Source organism: Polistes fuscatus, unplaced genomic scaffold, assembly GCF_010416935.1.
Source record: "Polistes fuscatus isolate 324 unplaced genomic scaffold, CU_Pfus_HIC Scaffold10, whole genome shotgun sequence".
NCBI lineage: Eukaryota > Metazoa > Arthropoda > Insecta > Hymenoptera > Vespidae > Polistes > Polistes fuscatus.
In genome coordinates, this window is record NW_025112998.1 from 2,299,505 (window position 1) to 2,313,901 (window position 14,397).

Consider the following 14,397-nt stretch of genomic DNA (forward strand, 5'->3'; position numbering starts at 1 on the left):
ATTATTTGAACATGATTGTATGTAACTGTATAGGACGTATCCTATCACGATTGAGATTGACGTTTCGTAAAAACAAATAAAACGTCTATGCGTGAGCTTCTAAAATCGATACTCGTTACACACGTCACGAAATAGTTTATATTGAGAACGGGTATAATTCGAAAAAAAAAAAAATTATAGAAAAGTAATAAGGGCAAAAAAAGAAAATAGGAAAGAAAAGAAAAGAAGACGATGAAATTGAAATATTTATCAAACGAATGAATAAATGAATCTAATCATTAGATTATTTTTGTTTGACCGATTTATTCAAATAGGCCGAATAATAGTAATAAAATTCGAAATATCTATTAATCAGTCGATCAATCTCAAGGCCGGTATCTCAAAAGATCGGAAATGAATCAGATGTACGTAATGGACTACATGTGTTTGAGTTTAACGCAGAACGTTAAGTACTCCTTCCGGTATTCGGAAATTGACTATATAAGCGATACCACCCTCGAAAGTTCCGACGTCTCTGCATTCGAAACGCAGAACCAGCTCGATTATCGAACGTCCTGCAAGCACCAGCACCAGTACTAGCAGTAACAACAGTACCACCAGCACCAGCACTAGCACCAGCACCAGCCCCAGCAGCACCACCAGCAGTAACTGGAACTACCTCGTCGGCCTAATCCCTTCCATTCCAAAACCCTACCACCCAAAACAGTGAGAGAGAGAGAGAGAGAGAGAGAAAGAGAGTATTCTCAAATAGATGATTTCAACGGTCGTTTCCACGAACGTATGAGGAGAAAAGCAAGAAAGTAAGAGAACGGAGAGGGAGAAAGAACAAAAAAAGAAATAGAAAGAGCCTAATTCATAGTCCATCGCCAATGAACAAGCTGACCTAAATACGTTCCCGCCAAATGTCTCGTAAATCGTCATGAGAACTTAATACCTCCCCCCGCCGCCTACCTTTTTCCTTTTTCTCTTTCTTTTTTTGTCTTTTCATCTTGATCGGTTTGCGAGAGATTTGTCTAATGATAAAATTCATTGGATGAATTTGTAAATTTCAAGGACGAGTCGTTCCATCATATGACGTTAATTTTTTAATATTAATACCGAAATTATCTCTCGCGTTCTTATAATATCAACTTTTACTTTACCTCATATTATATCTTGCGACTGATATGTAACAATTTTTGATACCAATTCTTTCTCAATGATTTACTTTTTTCAGCTAAATAAAATGATCTCTCATATAAAAATATTAAAATGATATTGGTTAAAAATGAACTCTTTCCTATCTTATACCAAACGTATATAATTATTTATTAAAACTTTGACATATTAATTTTTGTATTATAAGACGAACCGAGGTGATCTTACTGTACTAACGAGTTCATAAATAATATATGCGTCATCAAAAAGTATTGTTAAATCGAAACAGCTTACCATTTAGATCTAATACATTGAGTCTTTAGCCGAAAATGTAGAAAAGAAAGGAAAAATAAGGTAAGCTTCCTCTATGTCGACTAACCCCTCGTTCCCAATCCCCACTCCAATTTCATCTCCTATCCTGTCCCCTTTTCCCTCTTTATTCCCTTTCCTTCCCACCTTCTTAAACCACCCTCACCCTCATTCGAGAAGGCTTCGTCCAAATCCTCGAGTTCCAAAGCTCGACGACGTTACGAACGACGTTCTTCTTCTTCCGTTGGTGTCGGCCCGTTAACGCGCTTGGATGAGGAATAACGATGTGTGCGAACTAAAAACACCCACGAGTATTCCTAATAGTATATATATATATATGCATCTAAATATGTATTCGTATACCTTGGAAGTTAGCATGCGCGAACGTACTTGGACCAGAGAAGCGCTTGCGCCCTAAAAACTTCTTCATTTATACTCTAATACTAACTTATACTCGACTGTCAGTGCGCCCGCGCATACTCGATAGAAAATACACTGGGTGGTGGATGGGGGTGGTTAGGGAACTGTATAGTACGTTCGTTGCGATGATGGCTCACCACCATACAGAGCCACGATGTTGTAACAAAAATGCTAGAGCGTTAAGGTTATACTAAAATAGGCTGCAATTTTGTATTGTTAATATATCAAGTGCTTTCTTAATGCGTATTTGGATACCGTTTTTGTTTTTACAATTTTTACATTAAAAGTCACTCATTGATTTAACTACTTGTTCCTTTCTAAATTGATCAATTTGTGTTTTATCTATTGAATATTGAAAGTCATTTATTAATTAATTAGTTTTATTACGTAGACGTGTTTATTATGTAGATATCTTTCTTTTCTAATTTATTTGCTTCACGAACAGTTTCGATTGGCATAATCGTATAATCCTTTATGCAGGATATAATAATAATAAAATATAATAGAAATTTATGCGCTCGAAGCCTGTTATTAAACAATTACCGTATATAAAAGCAGTACTTTACTATCTAAATGTTTTAAAAGTATCAGACGTATACAATGAAATGTTTTTTATGTTTTATACATAAAGATTTCTTTAATGATTAATTTATAATTTTTCTTCAAAATATATTGAACATATATATATATACTTAAACTTTAAAATTTTACTTAAATATGAATGACCATGAAAACGATTATTTAATTTAAACGGTGAGCAAGTAAGCTACTCGAGTAAGCCACTATAGTGGCGCATAGACCTGGAAAAAATATTAGCAAAAGCCACTTTAGTGGCAGGCCGGCTAAGGCGATATCGGTAATAGTAGTGCTCTACCTTTATCTTATCTACCGTCGGTAATTACAGTATTCTACTTTTCAAACATCGACAGTCGGTAATTACAGTATTCTACTTTTCAAACATCGACAGTCGGTAATTACAGTTTTCTAAATTTGTTTTATTCTACGTCGGTAATACGTTCTACTAATGTTATCAGCATTAAAAAGTTAGAATATAAATTTTTAATATATAAACACATGTGTGCCTTCAGAGAAATGCATTTATAAATATATTTTAAAATGAAGCAATTTAAGACACTCAAATAAAAAAGGATCCAGAAGGTTTGATGATAAATCCAACGATGATCCACTGTAACAAGAAGAAAACTATATTAATCATACAATCAAGTGATACAATAGCCTGACATATAAGTGGTCCAATTCCTAGATGCACTTTCCAATTGAATCCTTTATTTACTTTTTATTAAATTAGAAATTAATCGAATATCAAATTAAATTACCGGTCTCGATTACGTTACTCCCTATTTCCGAATATAAGTGTAACGGTTATTAATGTAAAACTTGTTATTATTGTAAAATAATTGTTTGTTCTTTACTATCTATTGTTCAAACAATGTATTATTTAAATATTAATATTTAATGCACATTCAACGCAAGATATGGTTCAAAAATTAACATATTTATAAACCAGCATAATGTTTGCACGTGACGCATGTGCATTCGCCAAGCGAACTATTCTGGCGATTCAAGCGCTATCTTTAACCATACACACTACTACAGATCGTAAACTGTAGATCTCCATCTTGGAGGTTGTTGATGAATTTTATCGGTAAAGTAATTAAGACATTTGTCATAAAAACAAAACAATTTTGATGAAAAATATGAAAAAACAATGAAGAAAGAAAGAACAGCCGATAACAGCAGACCGTATAAATTATAAGTATTCTTTTTCCTACATAAAATAAACTTTCATTATATTGTTTATTTCGATAACGTCTTTTTAGGTTATATTTTTATTTGTAATAATTTTATGATTAAATAATTATATTTTTACAGCTCATCAAATAGTAAGTTTAACAGGCATAAGTTTTGCAAGGAAAAGTATAATTGTAAGTATAATTCATATTGATATATTGAATAATAGTATATAAATCGAAACATATAATATTTGATGTTGTAAACAGGGCTTTGTTGAATTGACGATAGTACCTTTGAGAGATACATTGAGACTTGTAAAACTTAACGCAAAACAATGTAGAATATATAGAGTATGCTTAAATGAATCTTATGAAGCACCATTTCAATACTTTGATCCATTTCTAGACATATGTCAAGGAGATGGTAAACAGTAAGTATTTTTAATACTATTTTATTTTGTTCTTATACATATGTATTACTTGTAATAACTGTAATTATTAATATTGCTATAGGCGGGCATTGGAAGTATTTTCAAATCTTCATTTATCAGCGGCACAAAAAGTTGACACAGATAATAATGTAGGCGAATTAGTTGTACAAATTCCACCAGATGCAGCACATTTAGTTGGAGAAGGTCGACCTTTAAGGATTGGTATTGAGTTTTCATTAGAGCAACCACAAGGCGGAGTACATTTTGTAGTACCAAATTGTGAAGGCACTTTAGCAGAAGTATACTTATTAATATACACTAATGAATAACGTATAAATGCATCCATATATCAACTATACTTTTTACAGAGAGGTGCTCATATGTATACATATAGCTATGAAAATTCATCAAGATTGTGGTTTCCCTGTGTTGATAGTTTTGCAGAGCCTTGTACTTGGAAATTAGAATTTACAGTTGATGATACTATGACTGCGATATCTTGTGGAGATCTAGTAGAAGTTGTTTTTACCCCTGATATGCGCAGAAAAACCTTCCATTACATTCTCAACACTCCAGCGTGTGCTCCAAATATTGCTCTTGCTGTTGGGTAAATTATTTTCTTTTTTTAATGTAATATTTGTTTGAAAAGAACTTTTTCAAAATGCTTACAATTCGTTATACAATTAATAGTTATATTATAATTTTAACATTTATTTTGTCTTTGTTTCCAGACCTTTTGAAATATTTGTGGATCCTTATATGCATGAAGTAACGCATTTCTGTTTACCACATTTGTTACCGTCCTTAAAAGTATCTGCAAAGTATATGCATGAGGCATTCGAATTTTACGAAGAAACATTATCCAATAGATATCCATATTCCTGCTATAAACAAGTGTTCGTTGATGAGATTGACGAAGATATTAATGCATATGCAACTATGAGCATTTTAAAGTAAGATTAAATCTTCTAAATATGTTCCATTAAAATTATGATTAACGTTGATTTATATTTCTTATAAATTATATTATAACATAATATCGTTTTTTATAGTACAAATTTATTGCATTCTACTGCAATTATTGATCAAGTTTACATCACAAAGAAAGCAATGGCGCAAGCAATTGCGGAACAATTCTTTGGCTGTTTTATATCAATGCAAAATTGGTCTGATACTTGGTTACCAAAAGGCATATCGACATATTTAACAGGATTATATGCCAAAAAATGTTTTGGTAATAATGAATACAGAGAATGGATTCAATCAGTAAGTAATCAATTGTTCACTTATATTTTATATAATATCAATTTTAAAAAACACGTGTAAATATAAATAAACATTATACTCTTTATTTTCAGGAACTTCAAGAGGTTGTAAAATATGAAGAACAATTTGGAGGTATCATATTGGATCCATCTCAACCACCTGCTCCTTTACCCATTGCAGCAAATACTCCAGCACCAGCTCCTAGAGCACCTGATCCTGGTTTTTATTTTCCTATAAGAAATTTACATACTATGTCACCGAAGTACATTGAAGTACTTCGGAAAAAAGCCCATTTAGTTATAAGAATGTTAGAACATAGGATAGGCCAGGAATTACTTCTTCAAGTATTTATCAATGCTATTATTACTCCATATAAATCGAAAAAAAATTATTCAATAACTCTAATTTAAAATCTTCCATTTTCTAGGTCTTCAATAAACAGTTATCACTTGCTGCAAATGCTGCTCAACAAAAAATAGATTCTGGTCTGTGGTCTCATATGTTAATTAGTACAAATGTGTTCACTAAGGCCATTTTTACAGTGACTGGGAAAGATATGGCTGTTTTTATAGATCAGTGGGTTAGAACAGGTGGCCATGCTAAATTTAGCTTAAGTTTCGTGTTCAATAGGAAAAGGTCTCTATGCTTAATATATTTTAATAATTCTTGTTTTTATTTTATACACTAATTAGAGTATAAATGTTGATAAATACGTAATAATATAAATGTAATTACGTAATATATAGAAATACAGTGGAATTGGAAATTCGACAAGATACAATCCATCAAAGAGGAATTAGAAAATACGTAGGACCATTACTGGTGAACATTCAAGAATTGGATGGTACTTTTAAACATACTTTGCAAATTGAAGGTACTGCGGCTAAAGCAGATATAACGTGTCATAGTAAAAGCCGTAGAAATAAGAAAAAAAAGATTCCACTTTGTACAGGAGAAGAAGTTGATATGGATCTTTCTGCGATGGAGTAAATAACTATTAAAATTAATTATTTTGTTAAATTATATGACCTACCAAATCTAATCATTTTATTTTATTTTTTATTTATAGCGATTCTCCAGTTTTATGGATAAGATTAGATCCAGACATGACTCTTATGCGTGCAGTTCATATTGAACAACCAGATTATCAGTGGCAGTATCAGTTAAGACATGAAAGAGACGTAACAGCTCAATTGGAAGCTATAGAAGCATTGCAAAATCATTCAACACCTGCGACGAGACTTGCATTAACAGATACCATTGAAAATGAACATTGTTATTATAAAGTGCGACTTAGAGCAGCACATTGCTTAACAAAAGTAATATTTAGATTTTACTTTTATAAAATACATCATTATCTAAGTGTAATTTATAAAATTTTAATCATTACTTTTATATTATATAGGTTGCTAATGCAATGGTAGCAACATGGGCAGGCCCACCAGCGATGTTAGCAATTTTTCGAAAATTATTTGGTTCTGCATCTTGTAGAAGAATTATTAAACAAAATAATTTTTCTAATTTTCAACATTATTTTTTACAAAAAGTAAATTCTCATCTTCTTTGCATGTTTTTTAACAATATTAATGTTATTATACTTTCATATGCATCTATATATAAATTATAAAAAATTTCATCTTATTTATTTTTTGTACAGACTATACCTGTTGCAATGGCAGGATTGCGCAATGCTCATGGTATTTGTCCTCCTGAGGTTTTGGCCTTTCTAATGGATTTATTTAAATATAATGATAATAGTAAAAATAGATATTCAGATAATTATTATAGAGCAGCTTTAATTGAAGCACTTGGGGCAACAGTAACACCGGTCATTAGCGTACAACAAGGGTAAAATACAATTTTCTTTATAATATAAAATATACAATCAATCATAATATTCTAAATTTGTTATACGTGAAATTTTTTAGGACAGCTATCACTGCTGAATCTTTATCAATTGATACAAAGGCTATATTAGAAGAAGTTACAAGGAACTTGAATTTAGAAAAATTATTACCTTGTTATAAATATACTGTTAGCGTATCATGCTTAAAAGTTATAAGAATTTTACAAAAATTTGGCCATCTTCCAAGTAATCCTCATTTATTTAGATCCTATGCAGCATATGGGCAATTTATTGGTACGTAGATAAATATTTACCAGAAGATATTTGCTTATATTATAATTGTTACATAGTTTAAAAATAGTGATTAATTTTTTCTTCAAAATAGATATAAGAATTGCAGCTCTAGAAGCTTTAGTAGATTTTACAAGAGTCGATGGTAAATGGGAAGATTTAGAATTTTTGTTAGATATGGCAGAGATGGATCCACATCCTGGAATACGCCATAGACTAGTAAGATTAATGGTTGAAAATCCACCATTCGAAAAAGTTCAAAAACATCACTTAGACAAACCTGAATTAGTGGATCGCATTTGGAACTTAATTAAGTATGTATAATTAAATAATATTAAATATTCATTTGATTAATCATTACCAATAAAGATTAACTTACATAATACTTTTATCACTTAGTGGTATGCTTTCGCACGATGCCAAATTGAGATGTGACTTAGTTGATTTGTACTACACTCTGTATGGTATAAAGCGTCCTGCTTGTCTTCCGATACCAGAACTTGCACTTATTACTAAGCCTAAAAAAATTGGCCCTCAAAATAGCCCTGAACGAGAAGTATGTATCTGTTCTTATGTGATGATTTTATTATTTAAAAAAAATATATCAAAAACCATAGAGATATTTAACTTTAATAAACTCTATTTAATTATATAGGTAAAACCAAATATTCAACATATAAAACATGAATCAGTTATCGAATTGGATAATATGAGCGGAGCTAATAAACGCAAAGCATCGCCAAGTAAAGATACACCAGGGCCATCTAATTCTACTGATTACATTCCAGAAGTAAAACGCCTAAAGCAAGTAAACAATGTAAGATCACTTTTTATTTACTCTTTACATAAAATATAAAAATGATATAATATTAAAAAATAATTTGTTATCCTATTTCCAGCAGGAAGGACGCATTACACCAGTACCTAATGATGGTAAAGTAAAATCAGAGTATTACAGTGATAATTCTGCATCTCTACCAGGTATTATGGGAACGCAAGGTCCTGTAGGTTTTGAACCTGGAATGTTTAAAAAAGAATCAGAAGAACATAAACAAAAAACTGATTCTATTAATAAGGTAAATTTTATTATATTAGTTTATTATGAATATGTGTATGTGTGTTATATTTAATTTGTTATCATTATATAATTATTAATTTCTCAGAATAAGAAAAAGAAAAAAGATAAGAAAAAGCACAAACATAAACATAAGCATAAGCACGATCATAAACATGGAAAAGACAAAGATAAAAAAGATAAGGATAAAACGAAAGATAAAGAAAAAGAGAAAGAAAAAGATAAAGACAAAGACAAAGATAAAACTAAAGATAAAGATTCATCATCAACGCTTAAAGTTAAAGAGGAAACTCTCAGCTCTGGAAGTTCTAGTCCTAGTCCCGACGCAACTACTGTGACTAATGAATTTATTTTTCCATAATAAAAATTTGTAAATACTTTTGTTACTGTACATATTTTATATAGATTGTAAATGATCATATATATTTATTATGATACACATAGAACATTTAATTGTACATAAAATTAATTTAAAATAATCTTTTAGAGAGAGAAAGAGAGAGAGAGAGAATAGGTTGTATTATAAAATATATGTTTCTTAGAAAAGATGATAACTTTCTTAACTACATTTTGTAAAAATATTTTAAATAATATATATAAATATATATTATTATATATATTATGTATATTTAAAATACTTATATCTTTATATAATATATCACAAAAATCTCATTTATTCCTTTCTCATTTGAATAATTATAAGCATAATCTCTTTCGCATTTAAAAATGTTATATTTATTGTTTAAATATAAAATAAAATAATAAATCGTTAATTAAAAAGATATAATCGATATAACGCATAGATGTTATTGAAAAAAAAAGTTCATTGTATAATTGATAATGTATTTATATTATATACGCGCTTTTATTTGAATGTTATTTACTCATTGCTTGTGATGGCGTCCGAGGTGTTGCGGCAATTTCGAAGAGAGTAGTCAGTTTTGAAAATTTTGACAACGGTCTTAAAAATGGCAGATAATCAGCAAAGTAGATTCGAAAAATCTCTTGGTTTATTGACTACTCGATTCGTTACTCTCTTACAAAAGGCGAAAGACGGCATTCTCGATTTAAAAGTCGTAAGTAATTTTACTTAAGTTGTAAGACAAAAAGTTAACTTGCACGCTAGGTTAAGTTCGTTACGGATGAAACGCCATTTCTAGCTTGCGGGAATTTTAAAAGAAGTATACTAATAACGTAATAATTTTTACATTCATTCTTTGTATAAATATTTTTCCAAAGAAAACATCCAAAGATTATTTAATTTTCTTTCGATTATTTAATTTTCTTTTACATTAATCGTTTCTCCTAATTCAATATGCGAAGTAAACATAACCTATATATAAAGAATTACGAATATGATACCGTTATTTTAAATGAATATCTTGCTTATTAATTAAGATAAACATGTTTCGTTATAATATTACAGGCCGCAGATATTCTAGAAGTTAGACAAAAAAGACGCATTTATGATATTACTAATGTCCTTGAGGGAATAGGTCTTATAGAAAAGAGAAGCAAAAATAGTATCCAATGGAAGTATGTATATTAATTTATTATTATTCAATCTAATATATAACAGTTTTAAGTTAAATTCAATATAAATACTGATTTATATATCATATATCTTATACAGAGGAGCTGGTCCTGGTTGTAATACGCAAGAAGTTGGTGAAAAATTGACAGAAATTAAAGATGAACTTAAAAAATTAGAAGATCATGAACGTCTACTGGATAAGCATACGCAATGGATTCAACAGAGTATAAAAAATATAGAGAGTGATTTAATTAATAAAAAGTATGCTTATATTTCTTACGAAGATGTGAAAGAAAATTTTCCTGATGACTTTGTGTTAGGAATTCAAGCACCACCAGATACTGAATTAACTGTGCCAAATATGAATCAGGTGAATACACATAAAAATATATAATATCAGGTATTATCTGTGTGACTTGTAACATTTTTTTTTCTTTTTCGTTAGGTAATAAATGACGAAGAAAGAGACACAAATTATGAAATGTTATTAAAAAGTAATTCGGGTGAAATCAAGGTATACATGATTCAGCCGGAATTAGCGAAAGCTTATGATAATAAGGTATTAGAAATGAGGTTGCAAGAAGAAACAAAAGGTATGAAGAGAGTGAAAGAAGATGACGAGAAGAAAGAGGATAGCAACATTAAACCAAAGAGGAAAGTGGGAAGGTAAAAATTTTTACAACTAAATTATATTTTAAAGCTAATTAAAGTGATAATTAATATTAAAAAATTTGCTCTTTAAATATCAATAATTGTAAAGTTATATTATTGATTAACAAAGAGCAAACAGTAACTATATTGGCTTATAGGGGATGAATAACTATTAAATATATGTTTTTCATTTGGTATAAACCATACAAAAATATTATTCGTTAATTATCCTTTGCATACAATAGAACATTCAATAATTAAACACTGGATAGTATAGATATTCATAAATATATGTATGTATATATTTATAGGCCACCGAAAGGTAACAGTAAGCATAGTTCTACGTTATCTGATGAAGAAGATGAAGATGATCCAGAAATGATAGAGGCTAAGATAGTTCTTCGCGATGTAAATACATCTGGTAAATGATATTAATAATTCATTAATATTGAAATTATGAACAATTTATATTTATCTTTAATTAAAATTTAATCCATTTTATTATAGACATAATTCAAGGGGAAATTGAAATACTTGACCAATTATGTTCTGATAGTAAGTAATCGTATTAAATTAGTTCTTTTAATATATTCCATAAATTTGAATATTTTATGACATTTTTTTATTGCGTGTTTATAGTCTGTGGTCCGCTTGTCAGATTAAGCCCACCACCAGGAGATAAAGATTATGCATTTAATCTTAGTGATAATGAAGGGATATTTGATTTATTTGACATTACAGCGATATGAACACTACGTTTTTTAGTAGTTTAATTTTTTACTAAAAGTAGTGAAAATCAATGGACAACTTAGGCAATTGAATCTTCATAACACATCAGTGAAATTATTCTAACATTATTAATGTTGATGCTGATATGCAGTGTATATAATTTTAAATAATGGATGTAAAATCACAAATATTAGAATATGCAGTATTTTTTTATCATCAAAAATGAATGCAAAGTGATCAAAAAAATCTCTAAAAAAATTACTTAATACACATTGTCTATTTAAAAATAATTCTGGAAAATTAATTACATGAAATTTATATTTGTACTTATGCTGAATTTGATTTATTAATATTATTTTATTTTGTTTAAACATTATATAAAAAAGCGTTTCTCAAACTTTTCAGAGAATACTTCATAAATTCTGAAATTTTAAAAGAACGCCATAGTTATCTTATAAGGTAGGCTAATAATAAATAAATGAAGCCAATTAATAGATAAGAGTTATATAAGAAAAGAAAAAAACATTTAGTTTCAAATTTTAAGTAAATTATTTTAAAGTAAAATAAACTTATATGGAATGTGGTTTGGGAAACGCTAATATAAGGAAACATTTTTGAGTTTTGAAGTATAATCATGAGTTAACGATTTTTTAATCGAGTATTATTATTATTTTATGTTAATAAAAATCTACGTATGAAGTTTTGTTTTGTTTTCAATAGAATTATTTGGATCCATGTAAATATAAATGAGACAATATATTGTAATGAAAAATGTACATAACATGTAATAATTACAGAGATTTTAGCATTTCCAACTTTTATAAATTTTGATATCTATAAATAATTATCAAGTTATATTTTTTGTATAATATTGTTCATAAAATAGAGGATAAAAAGATATATTTGGATAATATTGTAAAAATATAATATTGTAAAAATGAAACGTTAATATTTGAACTGCCAAACCTGGTTAGCAAATTGTATTAAAAACTGATTAATGAATCATTGTAAAAACCGTTTTCCCTTTCTTACGTATTAGATTCAGAATAGCATTTGTTTATGTTAATAATAGGTGCACGTATGACGCGTTTAAACGTCAGCGTTTGTATTCCGAAAGAATCGTTGTTAACGTCACAGAAAAACATATCAACTCTAGTATAAGATCTTTCTTTTTGGATTGTCATGCATAATGCATCTCTATAAAAAAAAAATGGAAGACTCGTCATTCATTTTTACTTTGCTTGCACAACAACAGTTGAAGTATCACCAAATTCAATCAAGCCGTAGTTAAGGACCACCACTCTAACAAGTAATCAAGGACAGATAAGAATGGATCGACTAATTTCGTAACCGACAGAAGTTTTGCGTGTATCGCGCATAAGTCAGGTTCGTGTCATTGAGAATATGCGCAAGTTTTCTGTAGTACCGAATCGTTTCCCGATGCAACGATATTATCAAAAGGCTAAATCTTCGGAATCTTCACAAAGGAGAACCGTTGATTGGCCTTGCAATACCTTTATTCAATTAATACCAACGACCTTTTCACGTATATGATATGCCAAGTGTTATCAGTGATAATAAATAAAAACATGTGAAAGAGAGAATCTACACAGTAGATTTACATTCTTCGTTATCGCAAAACGTAACTTTTTTTTATCTTCTTCTAAGTTTTCCTTTAATTTCTCATTAATAATATATCTAATTAATATATATATATATATATATATAATTGAATTGCATAAATTTTAACAAGAATTCAAAATATATTTATTAATTAGTATAAGATAAAAAGTAGAAAATAAATAATAATAGTAAATTAATAATTATTTTTTTGTTTTAGTGATTATATATATATAAAAATATGCGGATAATTTTAGTTAAATTCCGTGAAGTATCACAAAAATATCCCATCGTACGGGGTATGGCATCTTATGCCATTATATGGCCATCCGCAAGCTTATTTCAGCAAAAAATAACAGGTAGACCAGAATTGAATTATTCTGAAGCATTAAGATTTAGTTTGTATGGTGGCTTTTTTGTAGCACCTACTTTATATTGTTGGTTAAGATGCGCCTCATATTTTTGGCCAAAATCTGATTTTAAATCTGCGATCACAAAAGTAAGATTCAAAAAATATTATATGTATGTTGCGATAAAATTAAATATACTTAATGTATTATTGTGTATATAAATTATTTGCAGGCATTAGTAGAACAAGTTACATACACTCCAACAGCAATGTGTTGCTTTTTCTTTGGAATGAATTTACTTGAACAAAAGTCTGTTTCAGAATGCATAGAAGAAGTAAAACAGAAATTCTGGCCAACTTACAAGGTACAATTTACAATTTATCGTATAAAGGAAAGTAAAATTATAGATAAAAATAGCAGTCTGTTTTATTTTTAGATCGGAGTATGCGTATGGCCTATTCTACAAACTATTAACTTTGTGTTAATTCCAGAACACAATCGTGTAGTTTATGTAAGTATTTGCAGTTTAATGTGGACATCTTTCCTTGCATATATGAAAGCGCTTGAAACTAAAAGAAAGCAACAAGAAATGGCAAATAGTACAAAAACAGTGGAATTTTTAGATACGCAATCTATGATTGAATCTATTGATCAAAATGCATCTACATCTTTATGACGTTAATTTTGTAGTTAAAATTTTACAATATTAGATTAATTGATGTGTATAAATTTTAATTTCCATATGCTTATGTAAAAAGAAAAATTCCTATTTATATTTTATTAACGAATATGCGTATATTATCTACGGAAAAGGAAGGTAACAGAAGAATTATTATGAAAGTAGAGTTTTCAACTCAATATTCCATATATTTATTTATTACAAATTTATAGCATAATGAAATACTGTCGAGTTGATCGAAAACTAGTCACTTTAATAAAGAAACATTTTTTTATTTTCCGAATAGAATGCACAATATCCTTAAT

At 29.0% G+C, this 14,397-nt stretch overlaps 3 protein-coding genes and 1 long non-coding RNA gene across 7 annotated transcripts; 3 read left to right on the forward strand and 1 right to left on the reverse strand.

The window, feature by feature from the left end:
* Positions 1 to 989: 989 nt before the first annotated feature.
* LOC122526049 lies at positions 990 to 1,888 on the reverse strand. The gene is made up of 2 exons (XR_006305942.1): positions 1,810 to 1,888; positions 990 to 1,741 (listed from the first exon to the last, which is right to left on the reverse strand). It is a non-coding gene; the product is annotated as an uncharacterized LOC122526049 (long non-coding RNA).
* A 1,524-nt stretch (positions 1,889 to 3,412) lies between these two features.
* LOC122526050 (transcription initiation factor TFIID subunit 2) lies at positions 3,413 to 8,908 on the forward strand. 2 transcript variants are annotated; one of them, XM_043649174.1, is made up of 19 exons: positions 3,413 to 3,639; positions 3,758 to 3,812; positions 3,888 to 4,051; positions 4,134 to 4,350; positions 4,420 to 4,658; positions 4,783 to 5,004; positions 5,104 to 5,317; positions 5,410 to 5,661; positions 5,745 to 5,953; positions 6,064 to 6,303; positions 6,387 to 6,636; positions 6,723 to 6,863; positions 6,975 to 7,165; positions 7,246 to 7,457; positions 7,549 to 7,768; positions 7,854 to 8,010; positions 8,110 to 8,271; positions 8,354 to 8,530; positions 8,618 to 8,908. In XM_043649174.1, exons 1-19 carry the CDS (start codon positions 3,596 to 3,598, stop codon positions 8,888 to 8,890), a joined length of 3,639 nt encoding a protein of 1,212 aa, XP_043505109.1. In that variant the 5' UTR covers positions 3,413 to 3,595; the 3' UTR covers positions 8,891 to 8,908. The 2 variants fall into 2 exon arrangements, with proteins under 2 accessions (XP_043505109.1, XP_043505110.1); XM_043649175.1 differs by having other exon boundaries at positions 8,357 to 8,530.
* A 495-nt stretch (positions 8,909 to 9,403) lies between these two features.
* On the forward strand, positions 9,404 to 11,631 carry LOC122526051 (transcription factor E2F4-like). The gene is made up of 7 exons (XM_043649176.1): positions 9,404 to 9,605; positions 9,956 to 10,065; positions 10,163 to 10,433; positions 10,509 to 10,729; positions 11,026 to 11,135; positions 11,222 to 11,269; positions 11,354 to 11,631. Exons 1-7 carry the CDS (start codon positions 9,498 to 9,500, stop codon positions 11,461 to 11,463), a joined length of 978 nt encoding a protein of 325 aa, XP_043505111.1. The 5' UTR covers positions 9,404 to 9,497; the 3' UTR covers positions 11,464 to 11,631.
* Positions 11,632 to 12,310: 679 nt separating this feature from the next.
* LOC122526054 (mpv17-like protein) lies at positions 12,311 to 14,375 on the forward strand. 3 transcript variants are annotated; one of them, XM_043649180.1, is made up of 5 exons: positions 12,311 to 13,085; positions 13,284 to 13,422; positions 13,486 to 13,562; positions 13,646 to 13,777; positions 13,850 to 14,375. In XM_043649180.1, exons 2-5 carry the CDS (start codon positions 13,305 to 13,307, stop codon positions 14,087 to 14,089), a joined length of 567 nt encoding a protein of 188 aa, XP_043505115.1. In that variant the 5' UTR covers positions 12,311 to 13,085; positions 13,284 to 13,304; the 3' UTR covers positions 14,090 to 14,375. The 3 variants fall into 3 exon arrangements, with proteins under 3 accessions (XP_043505115.1, XP_043505113.1, XP_043505114.1); XM_043649178.1 differs by having other exon boundaries at positions 12,312 to 13,085; positions 13,284 to 13,562; XM_043649179.1 differs by having other exon boundaries at positions 12,312 to 12,829; positions 13,284 to 13,562.
* The last annotated feature ends 22 nt before the right edge of the window (positions 14,376 to 14,397 follow it).